Genomic DNA, 18,648 nt, shown 5'->3' with positions numbered 1-18,648 from the left:
GTGTTGAAATCATTGTTAGTATAAAGGAATCAAAACAAGACAAAGTACGGTCGAAACGGTTAAAATAACATATGGTTTAGCTATTAAACAGGACAAGATAAGATTTAACCATGTCATCACAGTGATAGGGAAGTAGCATCTTAATGTATGGTTACATATTTTATTTACTATCATTATAATAATTTATTTATTAAACAGGCCATGACGTCCTGCATTATGTAAATTATTTGTGTAAGGTGTTACAAAGATTCAATGATCCTTGGCAGACATTAGAAACTCTGTGGGAGAGATAAACATCATTCTGCCTAAGGACAAGATAACATTTAACCATGTCTGCACAGTCATGTGGAGGTAGCATCTTATTGTTTGGTTACGTATTTCATTTGTTATGATGTAGGCTAGCCTATAGGGGATAGCAGGTTGGAAACACTGTTGAGACATAAGCAGCAGAAGAACCAACATTGATACAGCAATCATTATTGTAGAAAAACGAAATCCCTATTTAAAAAAACTAAAAAACGAAACCATTTATATCCTATATTCACATAGATTAAGCAGAAAATACACGGGATACACCAATTTGTTTTGACAATATAGCAATTATCCCATATTTAGAAGCAAACACGCAGAAGGAAAATTTGACTCATCTCTGTTCACTTTGCGTCTAAGTTTCTACTCCATTAGCGACTCCTAGCGACTAGCTTCAACTTTGACTTTCTTTAACTGTCTATGGTGACAACCCGCAGCTGCACGTTTTTTTCAACTGAAACGGGGGTGCGTTGAACATTCTGCTGTGTGCGCAAGCGCTCTGCCGTATTACCGCGAGTTTACAAGCACGTCTCTGCTGATTGGGTATCACCTGGGCTGTGACAGCCAATAAACGATAGACAAACGTCGTTTAACCGGAAACAGCAGATAAATAGTGCGCACCAAAAATGTGTCCGAGTTCCCACGCTCTCAATTGGCAGAAAAACACACAAAATACTTACTTGTAAGTATATCTCACTCTGACACAACAACCATGTTTTCTTCCGAAAGCTAACCGCTCCAGTAAGAAAAAGCAGCTGTAAAGTATTTTATGCTAATGTTACATTAGCTGTTTAAGCTACAAAACAAGGCAAATGGATTGACTGAAAACTGTATGAAGACGAAGGTTAAGGGGGAAGGACTAACACACTGAATGTAATAACGTTAGAGTAATATAAATAATTTTGACTCTTTCTTTGAGTCTATCTGTGAGCCAGCTGAGGACTGGTTGTTCGCCTGGCAGCAATGTTTCCATCAGCGACCTGCTGGGGTGTTGTTGACTCACAAATACACTGAAAGAAATAACATAGGCCAACTGCAAGTAGTGCAAATAGTTCTGTTCCCAGGATCGAGGCTTGAAATTCTTTTGAGTACTAAAAAAGCCCAAAAGTCTTACGTCTGCCCGAGGCACAGCATTGTATGAGTTGACCTCTGTATTGAGTTGCAGCTCGTATCTCCTCTGTTTGGAAAGCATGGTAATTTAAACATCAGTTTCTTGTTTTACCTTTTGTGAGCCATTCAGGGTTTCAGGTTTGTAAAAAATAAATAAAAAAGAAGACACTTTTTCAAATGTAAAATGTTGTCCCTTCAGCTTATTGGAATATAAGAAGATTCAATCTTTCTTTGGCTGGAGGATGGGGGAAGGTGACTAGTTCTGCCGACACAGAAAAACCATGGAAATATATCGTCATACTTCACTGTTGGAGGTTGCTGACAGTAGTTTGTTAGGGCAAAGAAATATCAATCTGGCGTGAAACCATGTGTTTTAATCTTTATTATCCACATCTTTATCTTTTTACATTAAAAAAACAAAACAAATTGATCTAGGTTACTATTTGTTTTCAACTGTATTTTATTGTAGAAAAAAAGGAAGGGAATACTGGATTCTAAATTAATGCACTTAAGACTAAAACTAATGGTTAAAGATATACATTAGCACTGAATAATGTTTATCAATAAAATACAATGACATAGGACACATCTAGTTCTGTCGCAGTTCATACATCTAAAAAGAAGACCCATGGTTTTGCTTCTTGCTAAGTGATTACATTGTCATCAGAGTTCTGAAGAGAGACTGGTTAGCTGAGACCAGTTGGTATTGTTATCTTATTTATAACCCATAGTGGAACCCCTACTCAACATTGACTAAAGAGCACACACAGAGAAGTAGCTTCAGAGCTCTATTTTTGTGGCACAGCAGGGCGTGCTGTGAAATTTTACATGAATGTAATCTATTCAGACACCTACTGACTTGTTTGAGGGCAAAATGTTTGTCATATGGCTGTAGTGTGAATGATCATCATCCAACATAGAACCATCAATGTGCGCTGTGATACAAAAAGTGCAGAGCGGGGAGAAGACATTGACCAATACTGTTTTTTTCAAGGGGGATACCGATAATTAGCAGTTATTAAAATCGATCACCGATTTTGATTTGGAACTGATGACAAAATCCAACACAACTTTTGTTTAGATGCTGTAAGCAATTATTTAATTAATTACAAACTTTTAACATAATAGACAGTAAAAGATAGCCAGTTGTGGGCGGGACATTAAATCAAACTCAGTGGTGAGTGACAGACACAGAGCTGTAGCGGTGCCTGAGTAGCAAACTTTTATACAGATAATGTGCAAACTGCCAATAAATCATTGGTCTATCGCTGGCGTGAAAGTTTACATGAACCATGATTTCACGACAAAAGAGCTCCTACAGTGTCAGCAGAAATATTTGACCGTAATTGAAGAGAAATAAAGAATTTATTTGTCAGTCATTTAATATGTACAGTACATGAACCCTCTTCTATTGGACAGTCAGTTGGACATGTATTGTCTTGGTGGAGAGTAGTTTCTGACTCTGGAGGAGATTTTGCGAGGTGGAGCAGGGCAGGATCGGGACAATACCCCCGGAACCTGCTGCTCCTCATCCTCATCTGAGGCAGCTCTCGTTGGAATGGGTTTCAGTGGATGAGGTCCAGGTGGGGACAAATGTGGGGGCAAGAGGTTTTGAGGAATGCCAAGTGGAGGGAGGAGGCCAGGTCCAGTCTTTCCTGACATGTTCAAATATGAATAGCCCCTCGTTGTGTGGAAGGCATATGCAGGAATGAAGACAGGGTGAGGTGGTTGTTGTATAACAGAAGAGTCTCTGCCACCCCAGTTGTAGTTCCTTTGCAGTGACTGGTGGTGCGTGCTAGTGGCAGCGATAGGTTGGGTGCCGCTGTGGACATGGTGTTGCAGTTGGTTAACGTGGTGAGCAGTGAAGGCTGCAGGGTGGATCAGGCCAAAGCGCACTTTAATGGCCATTAATTCAGCACTGAGCCTGGCATTCTCTTCTTTCATGGCCATAAGATGAGTCTCCAGCACATAGTCATTCATCCTTCTCTTCTCCCGTGAGCGTTTGGCTGCCTCGTTGTTCTTACGACGTTTCTCCCAGTAGAGGGCATCCTTCCTCTCCTCAGGTATAAACTCCCTTTTGCGACGGGGTCCTCTACGCACCAGTTCCTCGTCAATTTGTAAATTATGGCCTTCTTCGCCTCTATAAAGAGGTGACGACTGGGACTCCATGGTAGATGAATAAATGAGAAACAACGTACCCAGACCTGAAATCAAGAAGAATAGAGAAGAGATTTTTAGTCTTGTGTGGGAGGTTGAGTAATACAGGTACTTTTTCTTCATGTGTAAGTATAACCTTATCTGATTTGTGTTGTACCTCTTCTTATCGTGGTTTGTTTTAGATAAAAGCACAGTAGTATTTCTGAATGAGGTGATGACAGGAGTATGTGACACTGCTGACAATCTTTTTACATGTGATATCCACAGCTGTAAGCTCTGGGGAAGAAGAATAAAAAGTAAACAATGGAAAGAATATTCCTTTTAACAGCAACAACACTGACAATTACGGAAACTAAATTAGTGTTGAAAAACATGTCACTGGAGTGATGATACATATTGGGGAGAATCTTCGATTCTTGGTATCATACACCACTCAGGAGACCCAGACAGTCTGCACACAGACGGGAGGTTGAGCAGCTGGTTCTCTGGTGCAGTCAGAACAATCTTCAGGAAAAGCCGCTCAACACTGCCCACAACTACCATTCTGAACGTAACCATTCTTTTCATTTACTTTTGCAAATTTTTCTTAAATTTTGGTACAGATTTGTGATACATTTGGATGAAAACCTAACCACTGTTTGGTTTGGATGAGCTACCAAGAAGGAGACGCACAGACTACAACAGACAGTCAGGACTGCGGAAAGAAATCATCAATCAAACTCCATTCCGGACTTTTACTCCTCCAGAGTCAGGAAACAAGCAGTATCCTGAACACTGCAGACCTTTTACACCCTGGACAGAACCTGTTCTTATGTCTTCCCTCTGGTAGGCGCTACAGATCACTGTTCACCCACACAACCTGACACAGGAACAGTTTCTTCCCACAGGTCATCACTCTGATGAACATTTAATTCAGTTATTTGGTAGTCTATCATTGCCAGACCTTCCTCCACAGCACTGGGATAGGAGAAAAACCTTCCTCTGGGTTTTTGGCATTTCTTCAAACCAATCTCAATCGTATTGGGCTGCGCTACGCGCCAGACCCAATGACAGCACTGCAAAATAGCCTCGGGAAGGAACTTGTTTTGGTGGAACATGTGTACGTTCAAAAGTTATTTTAATCGTGCAACAGAAAACTCAGATTGGACAGATAGTCTAGGTAGCTGTCTTGGGAGCAGTTAATCATAGTCCACATTAATCGACCCGAGTTTACAATGCCAACACAAAGAAATTGGAAGGTTGTAAACATGCTGCCAGGGGAAAAAGAGACGTCCGACAGAATGTTCGGCGGACATGGAACGTTGGGGATATAGACTAGTTACAGCAAACCTCAACTGTACTTCACTGCATCTGTAAATGAGATGTCTTAATAGTTTATACACATGTTTAAACATGTAAATAACATCACTGTTAATACAATTAAGCACGCTACATATACTTCCATAAACTACGTTATGTATACAGTGACCTGTTAGACTACAAATTCCATATTTATCCCAGCACCCTTTGCACTCTGTCTTGTCTTAAATTATAACACAATTACAACAGATGTATTCCTAAATACATCAATTTTTTTGTCCTTGTTTTCAGCTGGCATGCCTATTTCTGTTCAAGTACATTGAGATTAACTAAAATCAAGTCAAATTCCTCACACCTCTAATACACACTTACTTTGCCAAAATAGCTGATTCTGAATTTAATACATATTTATCACTATTCTAAGTTAAACTATTTTTAATACACAAATTGAAGGAATTGTCAAATTACATTCCACTTGAATTGTTAGATGATAGATTTAGGTTAATATTTACCTTGATTTGTGAAGTTATTTCTACGTGTGTCTGTGTTCTTATCCAAACTTGCAGTTTACTGTTGCACCCAACTAGTGACGGGTAAGTCTGTGCATGTGTTTTTCTCACTGCTACAGAGGCTACTACAGTGCAGTATTCAGTTGCACTTTACTCTTAACACCTCCAGCGCTCGAACAGGACTTCTAAATAAACTCTCACCTGTTTAAACCACATGAATGTGACGGGAAACAAGCAGACAGAGAAGAATGTGCTTGATGATCAATGTGCTCTTATAGAACATAGTTGTTATCAACGATGACTTCATGCAGCAACAGTCATACCTAGTTCCTTATTTCAAACATTACTTACTGTGCTACGGTGGCCGAGACAGTTCAACACAAACGCAAAAGCTACAACACAAGCGCAAAAGCTACAACACAAACGCAAAAGCTACAACACATATGCATAAGTGACAACAGCAGTGACCGTGTTGTTGACAAATGGAGCTGGTGGATGAGCAGGAGGAAAGTTCTTGTATGTTTGCAAAGTAAGTGAAACATTGTTTCTTGCTAATTATGATTACTGTCTCTATGTAATTGTCACAACTAAGCAATGTTGTTCAATATTTGTGTGGACTTTACAAATGGTAATAAACAGTCTATGAACAAACCCTTTTACATGGCTTTAATGACAGTGTAAACACAAGAGTCCACACTCTAAATTCTATTTATGTACTTACTTTATTTTCCAGTAGCAAGCATGAAACAAGGTCATAATTAAAATTCTGGGTTTGTTTCATTTAGACCAAGCTGTGTATGTGTATATGTATGATATATTACGCCCCCAACAATGTAATAGACAGCATATTCAATGTAACACAATTAGCATTCACTTTAAACATGTGTTTACCATAACCATAACCACATACACTTTCCAAACCAACTGTATCGAGATAATTTGCCAGATAAATATGGTAAATAAGTTACAGGCACATAATAGTGGGATATAATATTTGTGTGAGTTTTTTGTTTTTTTTAACCAGCTTCACTAAACGTGACAAACTTTGAACGTAGCAGTCGCGTGTTAGACGCTGGACGCCATTTAGATAATGTTATAGCTGTAGCTTCATACATACATACATATGAAAATAAAAGATATTGAACAACATTGCTTATTTGTGACAGTCACATAGCGACAGTAATCATAATTAGCAAGGAACCATGTTTCCTTTACTTCTCAAACATACAAGAACTTTCCTCCAGCTCATCCGCCGGCGACGTTTGTCAACACACTCACTTCCATTGTCACCTATGTATTTGTAGGCTTTGGAGTTTTGTATCATAGCTTTTGTGTTGGACCGTCTCGGCCACAGTACCGATCTGTACAGATCCACAGGTTGTCGAGAGCTCACTTTGCACGGATTATCTATCCATCCATCTTCGTCTGCTTATGCGGTATAGGGTGGCGGGGGGTCACGGTTGACTGAGCTTCTCACCCTATCTCTAAGGGAGACGCCAACCCCGCTCCTGAGGAAACCCATTTTGGCCGCTTGTACCCTGGATCTCATTACTTCGGTCATGACTCAGCCTTCATGACCATAGGTGAGGGTAGGAATGAAAACTGACTGGTAGATTAAGAGCTTTGCCTTCTGGCCCAGCTGTACAGATTATTCTAATCCAAAACTCAATCTTAAATTTAACTTTTAGTTTAGAATACTAATGCTGCAGAATATTCTTTTTGCTGTTTTGAGAAACTTTAAAATACACCATTGCATTTTGAGGTTTTGTGGCCAGGAGGTTGCTGTTGTACCCAGTCTTCGATTCAGCTGAGTTGAGTGGTGAATAATTGAGCTTGCTATCAAGCAATTCTATACTGTGTATACAGTTTTTCACCATCAAGTCCATTCTTTAGTTGTGTTTAGTCTGACATTGTGTTCTCATTTTATCTCCCCCATCCTCCTCTTTGATGGACTTGTCCACCCAGTCACCACTTCCCTTTTCTCCATCTCTTTTATCTAAATGCCTTACTTGACTCTTCTGCATTGTGGGGAAGAAAATGCAGTCAGTGAGGGTTTGTCCATTTTTTTTTTTTACATAAGGCAGAAGGTAGAAATCAAACAGGAAGATATTTTGAATAACCAGTCCGAGAACAATACTAGCAGCTTTTAATATAGTCTTTCATTTGCGTTGGTTTGTGTGGTTTCATGGGAAGCTGTGCAAGAAAGATGAACATTGTGATGAAACCACAGCCAGCCCCTCTGTGCGTGCAGTCATATGCAAAGACACACAGATTTCAACACATTGACCTTCCACATACTTTTCAACAAATTTGTTTCCATAATGTCTTTTCTATATTTTCCTATAGCTGATAAGTTAATTTCTAATGAGACATCATACAGTTCTTTATGCTTACAGTTACATGTGACCCCTAATAATAAATTCTGCTGTGAAATAAACTGTCACTCAGGATTTCACACGAGGAACCGAAGCACAGTTTTAAGTTCTCATTTTTATTTTTGTTATTCACACTTACTGTGGAGCACCTTCTCTGCATATTCACTGACCACATGTTGTGCCAGTCAGGCTGAGCCGAAAGCATCAAAGTTTCAAAAAGAGCCATGCACCCTTTTAAGCGGTGGTGAGGACGCACACATCAGGTTAAAAATATTCATGCCAGTGCCCAGCAAGAACATATACAAAATGCCATATGTGTCTGTCTGTATGAGAACATGCACACCTGCATACTTGTGTTTGACACATACACAAAGCGTTGTGTACTTTGTGCTAGCAAACCCAAAAAAGCAACCGCAGGAAGAGAGGAAACAATAATCATAAGGGAGGGAGAAAATAAAAAAAAAGAGAGAGGGTTCCTGAGTGAAATCTCTCTTGAGGCCGAGCCTGCTTACTACCCTGCTGCACATGTGCACCTGTTTCTTATGGACTAATAATAGCCAGACTGCTTTTTAGTAAGGAACTCTCAAACTTCTTCTTTTTCTGTCTGTTTATCGGTTTTCTCATACTCTACCATCTGCTGTTATGTTTCTGTGCACCCTGGCAGCGTTTGTTAAAATAACTATACCCATAGGAGGAGAAAGTAGTCAGTCCATATTTTGTGGCTTTTCACCTCAATGTACAATGTTCATATCTCTGGTAAACTGCCATTGTGGAAATTAGAGTGAATGAATGCTCTCTTGGGGGAATAAAAGAAATTCCCTTAGCTTAAAATGTCAGTTAACTCATACATTCCTTGAAGAGCAAAGCTAATAACTTATGGCCATCTTTTTCGTGTACTCTTTATATATTGTAAATCCAAAACACCAATAAAAAATAACGTTCCCTTTTTTTTAACTGATGACTTAAACTTTAATCAAAGTCTTTCCGGCATCATGAAAAGACCAAACCTATATAAAATATCCAATGTCTATCAGAGTATGGTACTAAGCCATCAATATTATCTAAGGCTTAATGCCCAATGTGATATCCATTTTTAGGTATTAATGGACAACGGCGGGGTGTGAACCATGCAATGTGTGCCCCGCCGTTGTTCATTATGGCCTGACAATGGACACCTTGTCAGGCAACATGCGTAGACAGTGGTCACATGGCACATTTTTTTTTATAAACCATTAAGTTATATTTTAATTTGTTTTACAATGGAAAGCTAAAGTTTTTCCATACCATAACTCTGTTTCCCTGGTTACTCCTTAAGGTTAAACTAATACCTGAAACAATCATTCCCATCCCATAAGGTTCAACGGGGTAAGTGGGCGTCCACAAAGCCTACCTACTATGGCAGCATTTTAATGCTAAAAGCACTTAACCGCCGTTAAAATTAATTCCATTGACTGGCATTTATTTTTGCCGCGACTTTAACAGCGAATAACTTTACATCTAAAGTGTTTAAAAACATAAGCTGTCCAGGCTCTATTACCTTATACCTCACGAGGCTCCTTAGCAGACGTTTTGTAAAAATAGGCTAACCATTGTGTCATAACCAAGCGACTTGTTTTCGCATAGTTGACAAATCACAGCATTGTCAGGAGAAGCACGCAGACATTTTTGACATACCTTAGCTGTTTAGGTTTAATTACTAATGTTAACTAGAATTTTAGTTAGCAATAATACTCTGTGCCTTTGTTATCACCTAACATATACCTACGCTCGCCTTCTCTACAAGATTCGGAATGATTGAGATTTCTCTTGGCACAGCTGCCAGAAGACTTACAACTTTCAGACAGGTTGCTCATGTCACATCTACGTCGTTAAGCTCAGTTGGAGGCTGCGCAGTAACGCCTAGCCCTTTACCAGAAAAGTGCTTCTATTTTCCTTCACTGGTCTCGGTCCAGAACAACGGGATCGGTTGTTCTTTTCTTTAACTGTCTATGATAAGGTTGTTATGCAATTCAAAAGTTCACTGTGCCAGTAAATAGGACGGACTTTAGATACCACTTTTCACCCTTAGCAACAGGAGATATTTATATAGTCCGCTCAGCTCATAGAAAAATTATAGTTACGTATTGTAACTTCAGATTCTAAGAGTATAGGTGTAGCCCTCTAAGGGCTGAGTTTATCCCTTCGCGCATGTGCAGTCTTAAAGATTTTCTTTCCCGGTCTTTCGTCCAGCACTGGCCTCAACTTTGTCTGCAGTTACTGTATATTTACACAGCGGACCCTTGGTTTGTCTCCCAAACATCAGCTTTTTCTTCAACTAATGTTCTATGAATAGGTGGCTCGGACCTTAGAGGGCTACGCCTATACTCATAGAATTTTGGAGTTACAATACCTAACTATTGTTCTATTTTGTATAGGCTTTGCCCTTTAAGGGCTACGCTACTGGGTTAGGGCGAAGTTGATGTAGTCAATGCAACCCGCGGCACAGGTCCCACAAGCTGAACATAGACCACATTTTTCCAACAACAATGTACAGAGGCTCGGAGGCTGCGCTCCTGTCCCCTCTAATGGAGAGGCAAGACGGAGAAACCGGCAGTGCACATAAGTCACGTACCCTTTTGGCTGTAGGGCAAGGAGAAGCGCCGTTTTAAGTGACAGCGTTCTGAGAGAAGACTGTGCCAGAAGCTCAAAGGAGGGCTTCCAAAGAGCCATGAGCACCAGAGCTAGGTCCCATTGGGGGGTGAGGGGATGGACAGACGGTTTTTGTCACCTAACCCTCTTCAGAAAACGCTTCACCAGGCGATGGGCAAAAACTGTCCTCACACCATAGCCTTCGTGGCAGGATGAGATGGCTGCTGCATATGCTTTGAGTGTAGATAGAGCCAAATTGCTATCCACCAGAGTTTGGAGATGCGTCAAGACGAGAGGTTGGGGACACAATGTGGAATCTGCGTCCCTCTCTGTGCGCTGGAAGGCAGACCAGCACCCTGCGTAACATGCTGTGGTAGAAGGGGCTCTGGAGCCCTGGATGGTGCGCACCACCAGGAGCAAGACCAATCTCTGTAGGCGTTCCCGCTCAGCAACCAGCCCAACAACCTCTGGGTTATCACTGGGGGATTACAGATCGCGCCGTTCAGTTGGAACATAACATTTGAACAATGGTGGAATTCAATCTCCACTGGTTGTTGGAGGGCCCTCCCCTTGACATCAGGTCGGCCGCCCGGTTCAAAATCCCAGGGATATACTGTACATGGCTTTGAGAGATAGCAGGTGACAGTGCGCCCACAGCAGGAGGCATCTGGCTATTTGCAACAGCTGGGCTGAGCGTATGGCACCCTGGCGTTTTATGAATGCTGTCGCCGTGATGTTGTCTGTCTGCACGACAACATGTTACCCCAACACCACCGGGGTGAAATGTTTCAACACACCGTGGACAGCTCCAGGCAGTTTATGTGGGGGAGAGGGGGAGGAGGCCAGTCCCCTCCCACCACCTGTGATTCACACATTTCCCCCCAGCCAGTAAGGGACGCATCTGTGTACACGTCACATACGACGTCACTCTGCCCAGGGGAACCCCGAAAGGCCGGGTCTGAGGATTCCCCCAGTACAGCAGGTCTGACCGGAGCGAATGAGGGATGGACAGCATCCGCCATTTGTGGCGAATGGGATCGAGTCGTTGGCGATTAAACCACCTTTGGACTTTCCTAATGTGGAGGAGACCCAGGGGAACCACCGTGTGTCCTGCAGACATCATGCCCAGGAGCTGTATCACTGACAACGCTGACACTGTTGTGTGTGGCCCAAAGCGGGACAACAGAGCGGTCAGGGCGTCCTGTTTGATGCTGACAGCCTGGCTCTTATGGTGAACGAGTTTCTGTCCACGCCCAGAGAAACTATTGATTGCGCGGGGACCAGAGCGCTCTTTTGCCAATTTATGGCTAAACCCAACGTTTGCAGGTGCTGCCAAACCTCCATAGTCTGTAGCGCCGCCTGCTACCAAGAGGGGGCTAGAATGAGCAAATCGTCCAAATAAAAAAGGATTCTGATGCCCCTCTTCCGTAGCGGCTAGAGCACCGTTTCCATGCACTTGGAAAAGTTGTGGGTGGCTAGTGAGTACCTGAACAGCAGCCGGTTGAACTGGATATAGGCCCCTTGGTAGAAGAAAGGCAGGAATTTCCTGTGCCTGGGAAGGATTTGGATGTGAAAGTAAGCATCTTTCAGATCCACAGACATAAACCATTCGTGGCGGCGCACACATCCTAGCGCATGCCTGATGGTTAGCACGTGGAAAGGGCGCTCCATGGAGGAGCGATTGAATTGCGACAGGTCGAGGATGGGGCGCGGCCCTCCTGTGGGAACGACTGTCATATCAGCGCTTTGTTGAGAGCAAGCAAGAGCTGTCTGGTTGAGGGGAAAACGTCTCTTTAGGGAAGGGCGCTGGGGGTAGTGGCCATGGCGGAGACAGCTGCGGCCAGTAAGGCTATGTTGTTTTTGTGCCGCCAGCCCCTGGGCAGCACACTGTCAGTGACTTGGGGGCATACTTGATCTTGGGGAGATGGAAGGGTGGCCAAAAAAGAAGCACCACACTATTGAAAATAACTGATAAAAAACAAATATGTTTCTTTTAATGTAGCGCTTGAATTTAAAACGGTAAACACTCAGAACTCCTTTAGTAGGTGTCCTATAACACTTTTTTATGGGAACCCTACAGCCAAGCAGAATCGAATATTCACCCAGACCATGGTATAACATGTATTAATGGATGGCTGGACAAAGGCTTTTTATTTAAATCTTCTAAATTCCATGTTTTACCTTTAAATATATTGAGGTCATGTACAAAGTTACTCCTTATGCACAATAATCTATATAGCTAAATACTGTAGGAGGGTGGTTTGTACTTTGTTTTTTTGAAAATCTCTGGATTGCAATTAAAATCGTACATGTGATGTATTGAGAGCTTTAGATATCTGTCAGACGGTCTTATCTTATACAGTCATCTGATTTATCATGATTCATGTGTAATTCAAAACCATGAGTTAAGGATCATTAGAAGCCCACTGTTCTAATTATTGTACATATTGTTACAATTTAAGTACAACGTCTATTCCCTTCTTTCCAGATAACAAAACAATATTCTGTATTCTGAATAACTATTTTATTATTTGGAGTATATTTGAAAAGTTCAGTTACCAAATCCCAGCTTTGGCCAATATATTAAAACACGATCAGTATTTCACCGTAAGGACTTTTAAAATAGAAACACACCATGTACAGAACTGTCCTCCTAAATTATCTTGACATTCACAAGGTATTAATACTTCCTCAAAAAGTTCTTGACAGATAATGGAGTGACATTTTCTGGGAATCTATTTTGAATTGGTTTTGTTTTGATTAAAAAAAAATACATATATGTATGTGTGTGTGTTTGTGTTTGTGTGTCTGTGTGTACAAAATATCATATATGCGTATTATATATTTGTGTGTGTGTATGTAATGTGTATGAATAACTGAAAAGCTCAGTCAATCGATCCTTTATTTTGATAACTTAAAAGATGTTTAAATGATTAATGGGTTTCCCGGGTTGACCACCAATTTCACAGCACACACAACATTGGCATGTTGTGCTGCAATCAGCACGGGAATTGTAGTATATGCAAGAAAACCATCTATTCTTTGGTCAGTTACACCTAAACCATTTCTTCCCCTAACTCCATTGGTTGATAGATTGTCTAAACCACTAGATGTGAAAAGGAGCTTGAGGCCTTACCTTCAACTGCTGTGTGCAGAAAGTCCACTGACGCAGAGGTGTCAACGACCTAATTCTGAGTTATCTCGCTCTCACTTGTTGCTGATACACAACTTAGAGTGGTGAACTGTCCTTTGAGACTGCGTCATGAGATTGATGCACATATAGCAGAGCGGGGCTCATAATGGCTCGTTGCTGTCGGTCCTACCCTCTCTCCTTCTTTGCTTTCTCTCACTCTTTGTGTTGTTTTCCTGTCTTTTAACTCTGACTATCCACCTCTGTTGTCACAAAAAGTGACACACTGAGCCCCTTGATCTTGTGGTGTTGGTGGCTTACCCGTATCCACCTTACCTGTACAATACTGTCAGGCAGATATGTTGTGTATTGTATGCTAAAATGGTAAAGGGACATGCATTTAGCATCCCAGAGTACTGGGATTTTTTCTGTGTGTTGCTGTACTGTAGCCATATTATGATGTGTAGTGTTCAATTACATTTTTCACATACACAGACATTAACATGTCATGTGCTTAGCTGATGCCTCTTTTCAGAAATATAAAACAGTAGCACTAGTACAAGTAGTAGAAGCACCTGTAGTACAAGAGACTGAGCCTCAAGAGGAAGCACGTGGGAAAAACATATCCCCAGAGTTCGGCGTCTTTCGGATATTTTTTCTTTCTTCCAGCAAAGCATAACGGAGAAGGTTAAAGTGAAGTGACTGACATTTTTCTGTATGGGTGTTAAATCTTTGGCAACTCAGATTCACAAACAAAAAAAGAGAAGTGTGCATCTCTTATCAGCGTAGATGTCAAAGTTGCGACTACTTCTCCGCACATTTAATATCCTCTCACTTATTTTTATCACTAGGTGTATAGATGTATATATTTAGAAACACTTGTAATACATTATAGGAAGACAAATTAACTTTGTAATTTGGATTATGACACGTGCTTTTGTCGTGACTGGAAACCCCCATTCTATGTATAAACACATCACATGGAGACAAATAAGATTTTTGCTTCCTGTTGTGATGTACTCAAGCCTTTTAATGAAGAGGCACCAGAGGTCTGTGTAAACGTTAAAATGCTTTATTGTTTCGCGGCACAGAGGTCGTAGTCTAACCTGAACATCTACAAAGTACCTTTCAAGCTCTAGTATGTCAACCAGATATCTGTGTAGACTTAAAACTTCTTTTTAATTTAAATGTCAGTTGTGTCCGTGGGATGACTGAAACTGTCCTCTTGTCAAAACTAGAAAGCATATTACAAAATTGTTTAAATTCATCATAATTTGACAAGAAACAAAGTAGAAACAAATATTTTAGAGCTGTATGACCCAGAGTTGATGATTTAGATAAGTTATTTTGTGTTGATATTGAAGTTAGTCTTCCTGATTTTTCCTATGTATGGTTGCAAAGTTCCTACATCAGCGAAAAATAGTTAATAGATTATTTAATTTTCAGTTTATTTTTTTTTTACAAAACCTGTAATGTTAAACTTAATTTAGAAGACTGAAAAAAGGGTGACTTCCCTTCTAACAGGGTTAGAAATATTCAACTCTTTTGACCCGTCTCATTAACCCACCTGATGATATTAAACTCTCTATGTATCTATTTATCATTCTCTATAAAATCAGTGTGAATGTAACTTTTATCTTACCCCACAATAAAGAAAACACAGAGGTGTGTATGTATAGTATTATTTGTTTTATTTATTTTTTTAGGAAACGATAGCCCACTATGTGCATTCCCCACTCTCCACCATTAGGCCTACTGTGTTGTAGCGCCCTCTACAGGTGGAACATGCGGGGACATGTCCTTACAGTCTATGGGGGACATAGACATACAGTCTGGTTACGAGGCCACTCGGAAATATGTTCAGAGATGACATTCTAACCAGGGGGAATTAATACGTTTTTAACAGCTCTTTTGTTAAAAAACAATGACATTTCCAAACTAAACCCAACCCAAGCACGTAGGAACAAAACTGTTTACAACATAAACATGTCATTAAAAGTGAATCTTTTCTAAGAAGGCCTGCTGAGCGGCCAAACCTGATTGGCTTGTAGCGATCCACTGAGTGACAGCGCCAGTGAGGAGCCTTTGGGTGCTCCATGCAGTGCAAGTGTTGCCGTCATTTGCACCAGTGCTGCTGTATGCAGCGTCAATATGAATATGGGCCTATATTGCCATAAATTGCACTAACAATAAAACGATTTTAATTCGGGATTCATTTACTAGGCTAATAGTATAATTATCCTGACAAAACTTCAGCACAAAGGAATGACTTAGCCAGATGCAATGGAGGATGAGGTCTCAAACCAGAGCAGTCTACAAAAAACGGTTGAACGTTTGATTTTTTTTTTCCATTAAGGCTGCTGGGAACTCACGCAGTGCAGATAAAAAGGGGAATACCAAGTCAACAAGCACCCAGTTTCACTGGCTCAGTCACTGATTTCTTTTCACCACAGATAAACGGAAAAAAAAATCCCAATGAAGCTTAACAGCACAACAATCAACCCATGTAATGTAATTTATGTCTGAAACAAGTTATTAGTCCTAGGCTACCAAACCATGACCAACGTGAGACCTGGAGTGACTTTCTGTTGCATTTATTTGGCTATCAAAGTAGGCCTGTGTTGATAACATTTAAAATAGGCTCTGGTATATGCATATCTTTTTTTAAATAAAAAGTCAGAGGATTTTAATTCTGGCAGCACTGGGCCGTGTGTGCAGTGTAGACCTAACCGCTGATAGAAAGAATAAAAACACGTTTGAAACCACAGAAAGTCAGACAGTAAATCCACAGTGCGGCTGCGTTAAAACATTCTCTATGCAGTCTACATTTCCTAGTTTAATAGGCCTGTCATCCCCATTCCCCCCCGAAATAATAAATTGAACAGCCTGTTGCATTTATAGGGTAGGTTTTTGATAAGCTATGTTATCATATGATAAAGCATAGCGTACTGTGTAGCCTATTCATCGGCATATGAAAAACAAACCAAAACAATCACCGTTGTAAGAATTTTCGCAAGACATGAAGCATAAAGTTGGACAGTAGGCCTAGGCTACGCTTTGTTCTTAGACAGTGAACTATCCTGTCAGCGTCCACCAGGACGGAGGTGCATTCAGGGTTGAGGCAGCCCCGTCGGTGCACTGCTGAACCGACTCTTGAATCCCTCCTGAATGTCTGCCTCCACACCGAGACCGTGGCCGTGTCTCTCCCGTATGTAGAGAGGAAGGCCGGGGTAGACGGTCGGCGGGGCCAGATAGGAAGACCGCCAAGGCAGCAGGAAATTATTATGGCACACTGCCGGGTGATTCAGATGGGGCACCAGCCAATTTCTAGGCTGGTAGGACAGGATGGAGGCATGGTGGAGTGTCTCGGGTGAGGGCAGAAATGCTCTGATGGAAGACTCATCGGTGGAGTTGTGGATGTCATCGCTGGAGGAGACGTGTCGCTGAGCATCCACCTCTGCCTCCGCTGACCCCCCGCCCTTCATAACCGCTCGTGGAGAGCGGGCACGGGGCCCGGAGAGGTGGAAGATGCCTTGCTGTGTGCCGCTACTGTGAGAACGGTGTGGATTAAACCCACCTTGTTCTCTCGCACCCGGTACGGAAGCCGGGTTGTTCCTGCTGCTTCCCCACAGTCCTGGCTGGAAGAGGTCAGGGCAGGGAGCCGGTCTCTTTGATAAGGGCGAAGCGGAGGCAGCTTTGCACGTTTCTGCTCTCAGGCTACCGTGGAACTGCAGGCTGAGTACCTGAGCCCGCAGCTGGGCGTTCTCCTCACTCAGAGCCAGCAGCTGGCCCTCCAGCATCAGGTCGTTCAGCCTCCTTTTCTCCCTGGACCGCTTGGCTGCCTCGTTGTTCTTGTTTCGCTTATCCCAGTAGGTGGAATCCTTCTTGTCAGTGGGGATCATCTCCCTCTTGCGTCGTGTAACGGGGCTTACACGGCTGCTGTAGGCTCGTAAACGCAGGAGACGTTGAGTCAGCAGGGAGGACCGTGTCACCGGGAAGAGGAGTCCAGGGTCTGGATCAGACTCGACTGAGGAAGAGGGCTGGCACGGAGCAGCTGCCTCAGCCTCAGGGCTCCTCGAGATGGACATGGCACTAGAGTGGGGACATTCAAAAGTTTCAATCTAGCAGCTTTTTTTATTTTATGAAATAAATGACTATAAATTCAGTTCAATTTGCTTTTATTGGCATGAACAAAGAAAACAGATTGTCAAAACAGTTTACAGAAAATGCATAGGCCTACAGGACATATTAAATACATCCAGTCGCTGTCACATAGATTCTCTACTGCACAGATTGTTAGGAAACACACTACATATCTATCTATCTGTGAGCCTACTCCTCTTATGAACTTTACATGATCAATATACAGAATATGCTTAAAACGTGTTATTGTATTAGCTAAAAAAATAATTATAGCATTAAATTAATGCCTTTTTAATTTCTAGTATAGAACTACATGATAGAAGTAGCCTATTTTACTTTTTAGGCTACTCCATTATATATTCAGATGTTGGCCCACATAGGCTATAAAACAGCTCATGGAATGATTCATTGAAATATTATTAAAGTAATAAGTAGGTAACATGATTAAATGTTGCAAAGGCTATATTTTAAGGCATTAGTACTAATATTTAAATATAAAAATCAATGAAGCCATTCTGCATAATTGTACTAACAAAAAACCTACAAACCTCTTTTACTATTCAGGAACAGGAAAGATGTGAATGAGATGTTAAAAAGTGAAAGAAGTGATGAGCTTGATAAATAGTATTACCCTTGTGTTCTCTCCCCGTCAAAAATGAAAACCACTTAGGCTACGCTTACGCTTTTTATCAATCTTTTTATCTTTGTTTTACGTTTTTATAACCTTTTTTTTTGTTGACAGTTGACGTTTTTTTTCAATGTTTGTCATTTCTTTTGGCATTTTCAACACTACATAACACTAACTTATTAACTTTAGTTTTACAGTTATTTTTGAAATTTACGGTCAATAAACCTTATTTATGGGAAATTATACCTAATGTTTGCATTAGAAAAGCAGAAATTAGGAATTATTTCGACTAAAATGAAAGGAATGGATGTTGATGGATAATCACAGACTGGAATGTCCACTTTTACTCAACAGACTACT

At 41.2% G+C, this 18,648-nt stretch overlaps 2 protein-coding genes across 2 annotated transcripts; both read right to left on the bottom strand.

Annotated features, from left to right (window-relative positions):
* Positions 1-2,511: 2,511 nt before the first annotated feature.
* On the bottom strand, positions 2,512-13,723 carry nfil3-4 (nuclear factor, interleukin 3 regulated, member 4). Its single transcript, XM_034882570.1, has 3 exons — positions 13,524-13,723; positions 3,734-3,852; positions 2,512-3,623 (listed from the first exon to the last, which is right to left on the bottom strand). The coding sequence occupies exon 3, from the start codon at positions 3,586-3,588 to the stop codon at positions 2,839-2,841; it is 750 nt and encodes a 249-aa protein (XP_034738461.1). The 5' UTR covers positions 3,589-3,623; positions 3,734-3,852; positions 13,524-13,723; the 3' UTR covers positions 2,512-2,838.
* Positions 13,724-16,542: 2,819 nt separating this feature from the next.
* On the bottom strand, positions 16,543-17,688 carry si:dkey-172o19.2. Its single transcript, XM_034881683.1, has one exon. The coding sequence runs from the start codon at positions 17,603-17,605 to the stop codon at positions 16,628-16,630; it is 978 nt and encodes a 325-aa protein (XP_034737574.1). The 5' UTR covers positions 17,606-17,688; the 3' UTR covers positions 16,543-16,627.
* Between the last annotated feature and the right edge of the window lie 960 nt (positions 17,689-18,648).

Source organism: Etheostoma cragini, chromosome 9 (genome assembly GCF_013103735.1).
Source record: "Etheostoma cragini isolate CJK2018 chromosome 9, CSU_Ecrag_1.0, whole genome shotgun sequence".
Taxonomy (NCBI): domain Eukaryota; kingdom Metazoa; phylum Chordata; class Actinopteri; order Perciformes; family Percidae; genus Etheostoma; species Etheostoma cragini.
This window is presented reverse-complemented; position numbering and strand designations above follow the sequence as displayed.